Source organism: Symsagittifera roscoffensis, unplaced genomic scaffold, assembly GCF_963678635.1.
Source record: "Symsagittifera roscoffensis unplaced genomic scaffold, txSymRosc1.1 SCAFFOLD_113, whole genome shotgun sequence".
Classification (NCBI taxonomy): Eukaryota; Metazoa; Xenacoelomorpha; order Acoela; family Convolutidae; genus Symsagittifera; species Symsagittifera roscoffensis.
Window position 1 is genome coordinate 74,742 of NW_026970671.1, and position 14,706 is coordinate 89,447.

At 44.6% G+C, this 14,706-nt stretch overlaps 1 protein-coding gene across 1 annotated transcript; it reads left to right on the forward strand.

The window, feature by feature from the left end:
- Nucleotides 1–13,577: 13,577 nt before the first annotated feature.
- Nucleotides 13,578–14,597, forward strand: LOC134855901 (uncharacterized). Its single transcript, XM_063872288.1, has one exon. It carries the CDS (start codon nucleotides 13,578–13,580, stop codon nucleotides 14,595–14,597), a length of 1,020 nt encoding a protein of 339 aa, XP_063728358.1.
- The last annotated feature ends 109 nt before the right edge of the window (nucleotides 14,598–14,706 follow it).

A 14,706-nucleotide genomic window follows, 5' to 3' on the forward strand; every position in this document is an offset into this window, starting at 1 on the left:
GAAAGCGTAAATTGAAAGAAAAAGAGTGTATAGAAACGAAAAACCAGAAATAAATCACTTGAAAACAAAAACAAAACCCAAAAATAGTTTAAAAAACCAAAAAAAACCTGTTTTTATTTTATTTTCGTGAGTGATGTGATCTGAATTTCTTATAGAACATGGAGTTACACGCCCGGTGCCCAGAGACTGTTAAAGACTTATAATACACATTTTAGCTACTGTAATACCTGCGCCAGTTGGTCATATTTGAAAGTCATTTTTTATAGCAGTTTGGAGAAAACGTGATTTTGGGGTCAAATGGAATTTTTCAAAAATTCGAATTGAGCCTGTCATGCTCAACTTTCTCGCGAAAACCGAAAACCTCTGAAATACAAGATCAAAACGACCGAATTACAATCGTGGGAAAGTGGTCTATTTAAACAGCGGGAAATTGTTATTCACAATTTCCGACATCTAAAAAACACAAGAGTAGAGCTGTCCTATCTTGATATAGGAAACAGAGCGACTACAAAGAACATCGAAATTCAGCTGGACCAGATTGAACCTTCAGTGGAAAGGTAGACAACCGAAGTCTCCCAATGGTTCAGACCAAAAACTATATTCTCAAGTGAAAACTCATTTCTTTCGATTGGAATTCATTAATTCAGCAAAGTTCTCATTTTTTATCCAATTATATTCATGCTAGAGTCGCTAGTTAATTTAATTACTCCAATTCTCGAGTGTGCCGATATGTGAGTACTCAATTTAGTTTTCCTGTGTGTGTTTTATGGTTGTTATTTTGAGAAAAGGCGAGTTTTAGGTTGATCCATCTGAAATGGATCAAAGTTCCACTGACTAAAAAAAGGTAACTGTACGGATTGTTCCGACCCTGTTTTTAACGGCGTTCGTCTATTTTGGGTATATTAGGTTCTAAGTATTAGAACGTTCTTATTTTGTAGTGTGTGGGGGGGGGGCGGGGGGTTTTTTGATAGTGGCCTTTAAGCTGTAACGGGTTTTAGTCTCAAGTCGCAAGTAAACCGAATTGGCTTCGACCGTTTTGAGGTAGAAAAAAGCAAGAGATAGTGTCACTGACTCTTGAGCCAATAGCTATAGGGACTATTTTTCTTGAGCCTCATATGTAACCGAAGTAGGCGACAATACATAGTGTTTTTATGGCGCTCATGGGTGTTTTTAGGACATTATGACTACGTAGTCGAACCCACTTGACTCAGCTCCGGGCTACATGCCCATTCTAGAGTACTGGTGGTACGGTTCAGCGACATCGCGCAAACCTTCCGGTTGTACCATGATAGTTTTTTAAGAAAACTCGAGAAAACTTCCTGGTACATTCTCCGAACGAGGCTTAGCTAACCGAGTAAGGAGGGGTAACTAGGGGGACAAAAGAAAACGAGCAAAAGACAAAAAGCTAAACAAAAACTAAAAATGAATAGAAAAAGGAACAAAAACCATAAAATGAAAATTGACAGTGAAGTTGACACCAGATTAGTTGAATCAAACCTTTATATTAATTAAATAGTATACCCATACTGTTTTTTAAGACCGATTGTTACGATCAATCTAGCAATCTAATCCAGCAACCTCAATTAGGTGCCCGAGTATGGTGCGTTGTTATGGGTTTTCAGATAGCTTGCAACTTAGCTGGACAACTAGGAAACTTGACTGGAAGAGGTGACCAGCCGAGTGGGAAAGTTGTTCACACGGATTGAGCTGAACTGCTAGAAGACTTGACTGGAAGAGGTGACCAGTCGAGTGGGGAAGTGGTTCTGGTGACAAGTGCAGTGCAAGTCAAGGAGACGACCAGCACGGAACCAGAACAACAAGAGGAGGACGCGCAGAGGTGTTCTCAAGTTGGTCAAAACGGGTATCGTTAATTTCACTTTACATTATATAATATAAGTGTAAAATTGGTTGAGCGGAACCCCACCGGGGGGAACGGAAGTAGACAGTTTTTTGTGACACACCATAAGATCGCTAGCAGGGGGAGGAATATGCGTGGCAATCAGGTACCAGAAGTTTTTTCGAATAAAGGTTGACATCTGTCACCTTTGATATTAAGGTGGGTTGATCTCTCCATTTTTATTATTTTTCCTGTTTAAGTTTTTACGTTTTGGTAAAACCTTTAATCGGTTTTTGAACGAACAGGTGGTCGCAAGACATCTGTCATCAAGTTGGGTTTCAACTTGTATCAAAATATTAAAAGGGAGATAAATACAGGAGGGAAAGAAGTGCATAATCTTTGGCCAGTAAGGTTGGGTTTTGGGGTAGATTTGTTTACAAGAGCTCAAGTGGAGGTACCAGGAACAGTGGTTCAAGAGTCCCGGCAACGAAGAAGAAAATATCCTACTGTCCAGACACTTGATGGCCAAGTCTTGGGACAGTACCGAAGAAGTCTTGGGACAGTACGGTCCTGGGACAGCGGTCTGGGGACAGCGGTCTTGGGACAGTGCAGTCTTGGGACGGTATTGGGATTGTGCAGTCTTGGGACAGTCTTGAGACGGTGCGGTCTTGGGACAGTACAGTCTTGGGACGGTCTTGGGAGGTGCGGTCTTGGGACATTACAGTTTTGAGACAGTGGTCTTGGGACAGTAGTCTTGGGACTGTACGGTCTTGGGACAGTGGTCTTGGGACAGTGGTCTTGGGACAGTACAGTCTTGGGACAGTGGTCTTGGGACAGTACGGTCTTGGGACAGTGTTCTCTGGACAGTGCAGTCTTGGGAGAGTACAGTCATGGGACAGTGGTCTTGGGACAGTACAGTCTTGAGACAGTGGTCTTGGGGCAGTAAACTTGGGACGGTACGGTCTTGGGACAGTACAGTCTTGGGAGAGTGCAGTCCTGGGACAGTACATTCTTGGGACAGTACAGTCTTGGGACAGTATTCTTAGGACAGTACAGTCTTGGGACATTAACAGGATGTACTGGGACAGCACCGAGTAGTCTTGGGACAGAAGAGAAAAGTCTTGGGACAGTAGCAGGAAGTACTGGGACATCACCGAGTAGTCTTGGGACAGTAGAGAAAATTCTTGGGACAGTACATAGAAGAGTTGGGACAGTACCGGTAGATCTTGGGACGGTACAAAATAGTGGTGTGTAGGGTACTAAAGGGTCTTAAGACAGGTCGAAATAACTCATCGCCAAATTAAAAGCGGTAGGATTAGTCGGAACGTTAAATCACGATAGATCCGATTCTGTTAGGATCACGAATTAGTAAATTTCTTATAAATATTCAAAGGGAATAGGAACCTTTTTTGATTATATAACTTTTATCAGAAATTTTATCCTTGGAATAGAATTTTTTAAATAGTAATATTGTAAACATAAGTAACTGTAAATAAAAATCAAGAGACCTATTAGGGTATCGATAGCCGAAAAAAGAGCTACGGAGTCAAACACAAATCATAACTCGTCGCAACGAAAAGTGACAACGGTTGGCCCAAAAACAACAAAGAAGAACTTTTCAGTGAGCATGGTCAACACAAGAAGTTTAAAAGGGAACAAGACAAAAGAGGGCGCTGAGGGGAGACAAACGGAAACTGCCTTAGAGATTGACTAGAAACACCAGATCAGAGTGTTGATGATTTCGCGAAGAAGACAACGGAGTCAATTCCGATGCCGAATGCAGAGGAACAAAATCAAAAGTCGATGGAACTCTCACCGATAGACACTCTGGAGGACACGGCGGGAAACACGCCAGAAACAAAAAAGGACACGTCTCAAGGAAAAAGAACGTATTTCACAGAGAGGATAGCGATGATGGTCGGAAAGAAGTCGAGAGTCGTAGTGGCGGAAAAACCGAAAGCCGAGAAAGGCAAAACGTTTGGAACAGTTTCCACGATAACAACAGAGACCAACCATTACGATGATCAGGTTAAACAGGGGGCAGCAACCAGCAAAAGGGCGACAACTGACCATGAAACAACAACTCCCCTTGAACTGGGCGATTTGATGGCGAAGCTAGATCTGATCGACAAGAAACTAAAGCACAGCGAGGAGGATAAATAGTTGATAAAGAATTAAGATACAACAAACACGAGTACCTGGACAACTACTTCAATCTGGCGAAGGCGACAGAGGAAAAGCTTCAGCAGATGTCAGACAAGGTAGAGGCCACTGACAAAGATCGAGAAAAGAACATCTAAAGAGACAAGCAAGAAATTAAGCAACGATATGATACTGTGAACAGTAAGCTAGGGAATCTAGAGACGAGGATGAACACTATGAGCAGGGACCAGGTGGAGAGTTCGTGTGCCATACAATCCAAACTGGATGCTATCTTGAGAAACTCTATAACAATAGACAATCTGGTGACAAATCGAACACAAGGAAACAGAGTTGATTTCGTGGAACCACAACGGAACAAACGGGAGTCAACACCGTTACCGTTACCCCGGGATGTGGCGAGCACAGCCCCGGGGGGGGGGGGGGGGTGGTCAAGACAATTGGGAAAAGTGGAAACGCAAAAACGAAGAGTGGTCCAGGAGATTCCACGACGAACAATGACGTGGGACCGGCCGCCATAACGTGGGCGAGGACCTGGGAGAAGATGAACGGGACACGGGAGGCCTTCGCCACGAGGATCACAGACTCGAGCGTCAGAGGAGTTGGCAATTCCAGGAAAAATTTCAAGAAGCCGAAAGAATTCAAAGATGATTCAGACGGATGCATTGATACTTGGGTAGAAGTCATGAGATTACATTTGGAACAAGACAACTTGAACGACGAGAGACAAGCCTGCACAGCGATACTTAGCAACTTAGAAGGCACGGCGTTGAAATGAGTAGTTGCAAAGAAGGAAGAGGAACGCGACACAGCGGACAAAGTCTTCGAGTTATTGTTGAGTCGATTCGGGTCAGGCATATGGTGTCACCAAGCGATGATGAGATTTGAAAAGAGAAGGCAAAGGGACGATGAATCAATTGATCGGTTTCTGGTTGATCTTGAAAGCTTGAGACAAAGGAGTGATCCTGAAGAGTCAACAAACAGAAGGAACTTTATCATCGCCTCAAAGTTCATCTTGGGGGAAAAAGTGACGACTTGAGAACAATGTTGGCAACGGACTATACATTGTCGAAAGATATTGCATCGACTCCAGAAGAGATGAGACAGAAGTCAAGAGAGTACATGCTGATGAAACTCAAGAAGTACTCATACTCGGATAACAGGAACAAGCAAGGGGGGAGTCAACCACCCAGGTCGTCATGGTATAAGCCTATGGACAAACGCATGTCATGTGCAAATTGTAGATCAGCGGATCATCATGTTGCGGACTGCACGACGTATAAACAAGGCATGAAGAGTCTGGGGTATGCTCCGGCTGAGGAAGATATGAGCCAGATGGAAGAATACGAGTTCTACAGCAGCCTGATCACCAAGATAGGTGCGAGGTGCTTCTTCTGCAATCAAGAGGGCCACTTTAGGATGGACTGTCCATTATTTAGAGAAGCAAAAAAATTTAAGTCACCCGATACACAAGTTAGCGTTAGCGGCGGAGCAGAACACAAGGAACAGACAATCCGAGTTTGAAACGAGAAACTAAGAGGCGCCGAAGGCGGAATTACCGACGAAAACGGTGAAAGCGGTAACGCAAATCAATAAAGCCATGGAGACCATTACCAAGAAGTCTCCAGAGATAAGTTTTGAGAGAGCAGCTGCAGAGGCTTTTAACAAAGTGAAACAGGGCCTAGCGACGAAGCAGATAGAGCAACGACTGAAATCAGAGGTCGAAAAGCAGAAGTTAAAGGAGACTTTAGATTGGTCAGTGCCAGTGCTAGAAGCCTTAGCGGAGTCGACAGAGAGTGGAAATTGCAACACTCTGAAAATGGTGACGGGACAGCCGTTCGGCATAACAATGATCGGTGCCAGGATAATGTCATAATCACTGTGGGCGGCCATGAGGCAACGGGAGGAACTTGAGCGAACCCAGCGACCAGACAATAGTGCAAATTGATTTGACGACTTCTAGAGCCTTGAGGGCGCTACTCACAAGAGGTGGCAGCAATTCAGTCCGTGTTGAAAATAGATACACAAAAGCTTATGGTACGCATGAGGTGATGTTAAATATAGATGGGATAAACATCTACACCAAAACCATGATAACATGTGATGAGGACCTAGCCGCACAAATCTACGTGGGCAAAGGAGAATTGAGAAAAAAACATCTATAAAGACAAGCAAGAAAATAAGCAACAATATGATACTGTGAACAGTAAGCTAGGGAATCTAGAGACGAGGATGAACACTATGCGCAGGGACTAGGCGGAGAGTTCGCGTGCCATACAGTCCAAACTGGATGCTATCTTGAGAAACTCTATAACGCAAGACAATCTGGTGACAAATCGAACACAAGGAAACAGAGTTGTTTTCGTGGAACCACAACGGAACAAACGGGAGTCAACACCGTTATCGTTACCGTTACACCGGGATGTGGCGATCACAGCCCCCGGGGTGGGGGGATTTGTTTCAAGAAAATTAGGAAAAGTGGAAACGCAAATACGAAGAGTGGTCCAGGAGATTCCACGACGAACAATAACGTGGGACCGGACGCCATAACGTGGGCGATGACCTGGGAGAAGATGAACGGGACACTGGAGGCCTTCGCCACGAGGATCACCGACTCGAACGTCAGAGGTGGTGGCAAATCCAGGAAAACTTTCAAGAAGCCGAAAGAATTCAAAGATGATTCAGACGGATGCATTGATACTTGGGTAGAAGTCATGAGATTACATTTGGAACAAGACAACTTGAACGACGAGAGACAAGCCTGCACAGCGATAATTAGCAACCTAGAAGGCACGGCGTTGAAATGAGTAGTTGCAAATAAGGAAGAGGAACGCGACACAGCGGACAACATCTTCGAGTTATTGTTGAGTCGATTCGGGTCAGGCATGTGGTGTCACCAAGCGATGATGAGTTTTGAAAAGAGAAGGCAAAGGGACGTTGAATCAATTGTTCGGTTCATGGTTGATCTTGAAAGCTTGAGACGAAGGAGTGATCCTGAAGAGTCAACAAACAGGAGGAATTTCATCATCGCCTCAAAACTCATCGTGGGGGAAAAAGTGACGACCTGAGATCAATGTTGGCAACGTAATTTACATTGTCGAAAGATATTGCATCGACTCCAGAAGAGATGAGACAGAATTCAAGAGAGTACATGCTGATGAAACTCAAGAAGTACTCATACTCGGATAACAGAAGCATGCAAGGGGGAGTCAACCACCCATGTCGTCATGGTATAAGCCTAGTGATGATATGGACAAACGCAGGTCATGTGCAAATTGTGGATCGGCGGATCATCATGTGGCGTACTGCACGACGTATGAACAAGGCATGAAGAGTCTGGGGTATGCTCCGGATGAGGAAGATATGAGCCAGATGGAAGAACACGAGTTCTACAGGGCCTGATCATCAAGATAGGTGCGAGATGCTTCTTCTGCAATAAAGAGGGCCACTTTAGGATGGACTGTCCATTATTTAGAGAAGCAAAAAAATTAAAGTCACCCGAAACACAAGTTAGCGTTAGCGGCGGAGCAGAACACAAGGAACAGACAATCCGAGTTTGAAACGAGAAACTAAGAGGCGCCGAAGGCGGAATTACCGACGAAAACGGTGAAAGCGGTAACGCAAATCAATAAAGCCATGGAGACCATTACCAAGAAGTCTCCAGATATAAGTTTTGAGAGAGCAGCTGCAGAGGCTTTTAACAAAGTGAAACAGGGCCTAGCGACGAAGGAGATAGAGCAACGACTGAAATCAGAGGTCGAAAAGCAGAAGTTAAAGGAGACTTTAGATTGGTCAGTGCCAGTGCTAGAAGCCTTAGCGGAGTCGACAGAGAGTGGAAATTGCAACACTCTGAAAATGGTGACGGGACAGCCATTCGGCATAACAATGATCGGTGCCAGGATAATGTCATAATCACTGTGGGCGGCCATGAGGCAACGCGAGGAACTTGAGCGAACCCAGCGACCAGACAATAGTGCAAATTGATTTGATGACTTCTAGAGCCTTGAGGGCGCTACTCACAAGAGGTGGCAGCAATTCAGTCCGTGTTGAAAATAGATACGCAAAAGCTTATGGTACGCATGAGGTGATGTTAAATATAGATGGGATAAACATCTACACTAAAACCATGATAACATGTGATGAGGACCTAGCCGCACAAATCTACGTGGGCAAAGGAGAATTGAGAAAAGAACATCTATAAAGACAAGCAAGAAAATAAGCAACGATATGATACTGTGAACAGTAAGCTAGGGAATCTAGAGACGAGGATGAACACTATGCGCAGGGACTAGGCGGAGAGTTCGCGTGCCATACAGTCCAAACTGGATGCTATCTTGAGAAACTCTATAACGCAAGACAATCTGGTGACAAATCGAACACAAGGAAACAGAGTTGTTTTCGTGGAACCACAACGGAACAAACGGGAGTCAACACCGTTACCGTTACCGTTACACCGGGATGTGGCGATCACAGCCCCGGGGGTGGGGGGATTTGTTTCAAGAAAATTAGGAAAAGTGGAAACGCAAATACGGAGAGTGGTCCAGGAGATTCCACGACGAACAATAACGTGGGACCGGATGTCATAACGTGGGCGATGACCTGGGAGAAGATGAACGGGACACTGGAGGCCTTCGCCACGAGGATCACCGACTCGAACGTCAGAGGTGGTGGCAAACCCAGGAAAACTTTCAAGAAGCCGAAATAATTCAAAGATGATTCAGACGGATGCATTGATACTTGGGTAGAAGTCATGAGATTACATTTGGAACAAGACAACTTGAACGACGAGAGACAAGCCTGCACAGCGATAATTAGCGACTTAGAAGGCACGGCGTTGAAATGAGTAGTTGCAAATAAGGAAGAGGAACGCGACACAGCGGACAACATCTTCGAGTTATTGTTGAGTCGATTCGGGTCAGGCATGTGGTGTCACCAAGCGATGATGAGTTTTGAAAAGAGAAGGCAAAGGGACGTTGAATCAATTGTTCGGTTCATGGTTGATCTTGAAAGCTTGAGACGAAGGAGTGATCCTGAAGAGTCAACAAACAGAAGGAATTTTATCATCGCCTCAAAACTCATCGTGGGGGAAAAAGTGACGACCTGAGATCAATGTTGGCAACGTAATTTACATTGTCGAAAGATATTGCATCGACTCCAGAAGAGATGAGACAGAAGTCAAGAGAGTACATGCTGATGAAACTCAAGAAGTACTCATACTCGGATAACAGAAACATGCAAGGGGGAGTCAACCACCCATGTCGTCATGGTATAAGCCTAGTGATGATATGGACAAACGCAGGTCATGTGCAAATTGTGGATCGGCGGATCATCATGTGGCGTACTGCACGACGTATGAACAAGGCATGAAGAGTCTGGGGTATGCTCCGGATGAGGAAGATATGAGCCAGATAGAAGAACACGAGTTCAACAGGGCCTGATCATCAAGATAGGTGCGAGATGCTTCTTCTGCAATAAAGAGGGCCACTTTAGGATGGACTGTCCATTATTTTGAGAAGCAAAAAAAATAAAGTCACCCGAAACACAAGTTAGAATTAGCGGCTGAGCAGAACACAAGGAACAGACAAGCCGAGTTTGAAACGAGAAACTAAGAGGCGCCGAAGGCGGAATTACCGACGAAAACGGTGAAAGCGGTAACGCAAATCAATAAAGCCATGGAGACCATTACCAATAAGTCTCCAGAGACAAGTTTTGAGAGAGCAGCTGCAGAGGCTTTTAACAAAGTGAAACAGGGCCTAGCGACGAAGGAGATAGAGCAACGACTGAAACAGGAGATCGAAAAGCAGAAGTTAAAGGAGACTTTAAGTTGGTCAGTGCCAGTGCTAGAAGCCTTAGCGGAGTCGACAGAGAGTGGAAAATGCAACGCTCTGAAAATGGTGACGGGACAGCCATTCGGCATAACAATGATCGGTGCCAGGATAATGTCATAATCACTGTGGGCGGCCATGAGGCAACGAGGAATTTGAGCGAACCCAGCGACCAGACATTAGTGCAAATTGATTTGACGACTTCTAGAGCCTTGAGGGCGCTACTCACAAGAGGTGGCAGCAATTCAGTCCGTGTTGAAAATAGATACACAGAAGCTTATGGTCCGCATGAGGTGGTGTTAAATATAGATGGGATAAACATCTACAATAAAACCATGATAACATGTGATGAGGACCTAGCCGCACAAATCTACGTGGGCAAAGAAGAATTGAAAGTAAGATCGATTGGACACTGTGCACTCTTAGAAGGGGATACACTTAGGGACGGAGGCAGACGTATCAGCACACGTGCTCGACATAAATGGCTAAAGACTCAGTTACGCGGGTTCCTTGATACGGGGTATTCTTGAGTGTTAAACCAATCGAGACTTGGGAGCGAGTGGGTTTCGACAAAGATGACTTGATAGACTCAAGAACACGGCTGTCAGCTGCAAACAAAGGGGCGCTGCGGGTATTAGGCAGAACGTCAATAATAGCCCTAAATCTAGGGTAACGCAACCTGTGGATGAGCTTTCTTGGGGTGGAGAACCTAGACGAGTCATACCAGTCCATGTTAGGCAGAGACTTCATCAGGAATTTCGACGTAACGATTGATCAAAACAACGCCATGTTCAGGATTCGGAACCCGGATAGGAAGTACAATCAAACCGGTAAATCTGATAATGGCAAATGAAAATAAAGCACCCATGTTTTTGAGTAGAAGGGTAAGATTGAAGGCGAACGAAGCGGCAATTGTAGGTTTGCGGGTGAAAAGTTATAACGAATTAAGTGATAGCAAGCAAGTATGCATAGTCCCAAATCCAAACAGTCAAAGTGCTGCTGTTTTAGGAAGATCCTTCTCAATCACCAAGAGCGGCCCCTGCGTCAGTGTCTTGTTGAATACTCTTGACATACCCATAAGAATCCAGAGGGGAAGGAAGCTGGGATATGCTTAACCCGTGAAATCTCGATATGAAATGACTGAAAAGTGTAAAAGAGAATGAAATACTTGAATGTCCCAATCATAGGGACCAGATTTGTATCTTGAGATGATTCAAGAAAATAAAAGGTTCATCAGGTCTTGTGAAGTCACTTAAGTCAGAGACAGATGATGGACTCTCGAGTTGTTCAATTTTCCCAGAAAGACTAACTAGAGAAAATGGAAATGGATAAATCAGTTTTTCCTGAAATAGAGCATGTTGCTTGCAACGAGCAACTTAGTGGAAAGAAAAATGGAATGAAATTTAATAACCGCCAAAAAACTGATTTAAAACAACAAAGATTGTTTCAAATGTTTGATTTAATCTACGCGGGATTAATCCCTCTTTTATGTAATGTACTTTTATATCGAATTATCCAAATTTTCAAAACAGCTTGTAAAATTGATCCAAATTAAGAAGCAGCAGTTGGGTGAGCCTTGTGACTCTGGTTTAGACAGATAGAGACTGGATCAAGGCTCATTGCACAAACTCAACGAGTAAAAAAATTGCGAATATTGCGATACAACGTTTTAGAGTTCTTGTATTGTAATGCTAGCATTGAATACTCGCTGCAGGCACACGCCAAAAACCCATTGAAGTTGTATTGACATTTGCAAGACTTTTCTTCTTAAATAAAAGATGTTCAACTTCATTGTCTTGGTATACACAATGAAGCAGGTATAAGCTGTTCCCCTCCCTCTGATGTACAGTCATATCTTCGTTGAATCAAAGTTAAAGTAAAATCTCAGCTACGTCAAGCTGAGTTGGTCCGCTATTGAAAAGTTTTAGGCTTCGGCGAGAAACCATTGATCCGCGTCGACCCAGACACAACGAACCAAGAACTACTAACCATTAACCACTAACCACGAACCACGAACTATGAGTGATACCAACGACCAGTACGATTTACGAAGCTTCGCGAACGAGCAAGGCGATGTACGATCAGTTGCGAACGAGCAACCAGGTCAGAGCAATGCAAACGAGCAGAGCGATCAACCAGCTGTTGTGAGCGCGCAACATGGACAAAACGATCAGTCAGGACGAGCATACCTGAAGCTGGTTCACTCCAGAAGTGGTCACAAGACATGCATTTCTAAGCATAGGCATCGAATAAACACAATCCGATCGTCCAATCCAGTGACTGATCTTGCCGGCTTGCGAATTTCTCTTGCGGTCATAAGAGAGACCCTCACATCGATCAGTGAAAAGGATCGATTGATAGAGGACGTTGTACCAGACGAACGTCTGCAAGCCGAGCTTGAAACGGCTTGTGAGTTCAGAGCGGAGGTACGAGAATTCATTCAGCAGACGAATGATTTCTTGGAAGATCAGCAAGCGTCTTCCAGAGGATCAACAGGAGAAGCGAGCGGGCTTCATACAATGTTCTCACCAAGATCAAGTCAGATCAAGCTGCCTAAGATAGATCTTCCCTCCTTCAGTGGGAAGTATACAGAGTGGACGAGCTTCATCGATCAGTTCGATTCTGCTGTACATGGAAACCCAAACCTCCAAAACGCTGAGAAGTTGAACTACCTCAAGTCTTCACTTCGAGGAGAAGCACACGATCTGATCAAGAATGTAGCAGTAACAGACGTGAACTACGAGCTCGCAAGGAGGACTCTAGTGGACCGATTCGACAACAAGAGGTTCATTGTGAGCATGCATCTCAGTGCTGTGTTAAGCTACCCGACTTTGAAAACCGAAGATGGAACAAGCCTTAGGAAGCTTTTGGAATGTTTGCGCGAAAATGTGGCTGCATTAGAAGTGCAAGGCTGTAATACTCAAGACTGGGATCCAATACTGGTTCATGTGATTGAGCAGAAACTGGATCCAGAAAGCCAAAAGCAATGGCAGCTTCACAACCCAGGAAGAGAGCTCCAGAAACTACACGAGCTTGATGATTTCATTAGTGCGCGAGCGAGGGCACTAGAAGCAGTGAAGTCATCAATCACTTTACAGAAACCAACGACTCGAATTGAAGCACATGCTGATGTCCAAAGTAAAATCGACCGAAGGCAATCGTATGGAGCAACAACTGTGGACGAGCAATGTGTGTTTTGTGGAGCACTTCATACTGTAACTGCATGCAACGAGTTCAAGAAGTTGAAAGTACATACACGGAAAGACGAAGTGACTTCCAAACGACTGTGTTTTAATTGTTTGCGCCCAGGGCATATGGTAACGAAATGCCCAAGCACTCACAATTGTAAGCAGTGTGGTAAAAGACACCATTCTCTTCTTCACGCGGACAGTCAGCACAGGGAACAACTTATTACAACTGAGAGAAAGACTGTGAACGATTGTCATACGAGTGGAAACAACCTGTGTACTGTAATTAGTGCTACGGAACCTGACAAAACGGCCCTACTTGGAACTTGCAGAATACCGCTGTTCAACCATCACAGACAAGAAATCATTTGCCGTGCCTTGATAGACAATGGATAGCAGTTGAACTGCGTCAGTGAAAGCTTCGTACGACGGAATGGATTGCCTCGTAAATCAGTCAACCAAACAGTGAAACCAGTTGGAACTGCCCCCCCATTGGAGACGAGAGGACTGGCTCCGATAACTTTGTCATTGCCCGGAGAAGACACACTACGAGCAGACTTCTTCATCATGCCTCAAGTCACATCAGATCTACCAGGAGACGATGTGGATGTACGCGAACATAACCTTCCATCTCGATATGCGCTGGCGGATCCAGCTTTTGACAAAAGAGGAAGGATTGATCTTCTATGTGGCGTTGAACTGGCAAACGAGCTCACCACTGGTAAACGGATACGAGAAGGATCTCTCACCTTGGATGAATCAATTTTTGGCTGGATTGTGAGTGGATCAGTACAGTTACTAAGCAAGTGCAATGCTGATAGAGTTTTGCAAACAAACTTCGTCCGTCAGGAGTCTGATCTGGACATCAGTCGCTTTTGGACAGTTGAGGACTTACCTTTGAACCGATGCCCTCGATCGAAGGATGAAGAATTTGTTGAGGATCATTTCGACAAAACAACCATAATTAAGCCAGATGGTCGCTACTCTGTTAGTTTGCCTTTCAAGACAACCGTTGGAACCCTCGGCGAATGCAAAGCCAATGCACTCAAACGATTCTTCAGTCTGGAACGCAAGCTTAAGCAGGATGTGGCTTTGTACACTCAGTACCGAGACTTCATCAAAGAGTTCCGAGACATGGGTCACCTAGAAGTCATACCACCAGATGAGCTCGCAATGTCAGAGAAAAGATGCTACTACCTTCCCCACCACTGCGTTCTAAAGGATAGTACAACTACAAAGCTACGAGTTGTCTTTGACGCTAGTGCTCTTACTAGTACCCGAATTTCACTGAACGATGCACTGATGGTTAGCCCTAAGCTTCAAGACGATTTGTTTGATCATCTGCTAAGATTCCGATGCTACCCCATTGGAATCACCGGAGACATTGAAAAGATGTATCGTCAGGTGGCTCTTAACAAGGAGGATAAGGACTTCCACCAAATTCTCTGGAGAGATGTGCCCGACCAACCAATAGATACATACAGGATGACCCGAGTGACATATGGAGTTGCTAGCAGTTGCTATCACTCTGTTCGATCACTCATAGAAGCAGGAAAGCATTCTTGTGTCGAAGAAACAATCAGTTGAGACTTCTACGTCGATGACTGGTTGACTGGCGCAGATGACATACCCTCGGCGAAGAAACTGATCAATGACGTTAGATGTCAGCTAGCAACGAAACAGTTTCCTCTACGAA

Excerpts from the sequence above, each read along its gene's own strand:
- LOC134855901 (XM_063872288.1), top strand. The coding sequence starts at position 13,578 with ATGCCTCAAGTCACATCAGATCTACCAGGAGACGATGTGGATGTACGC.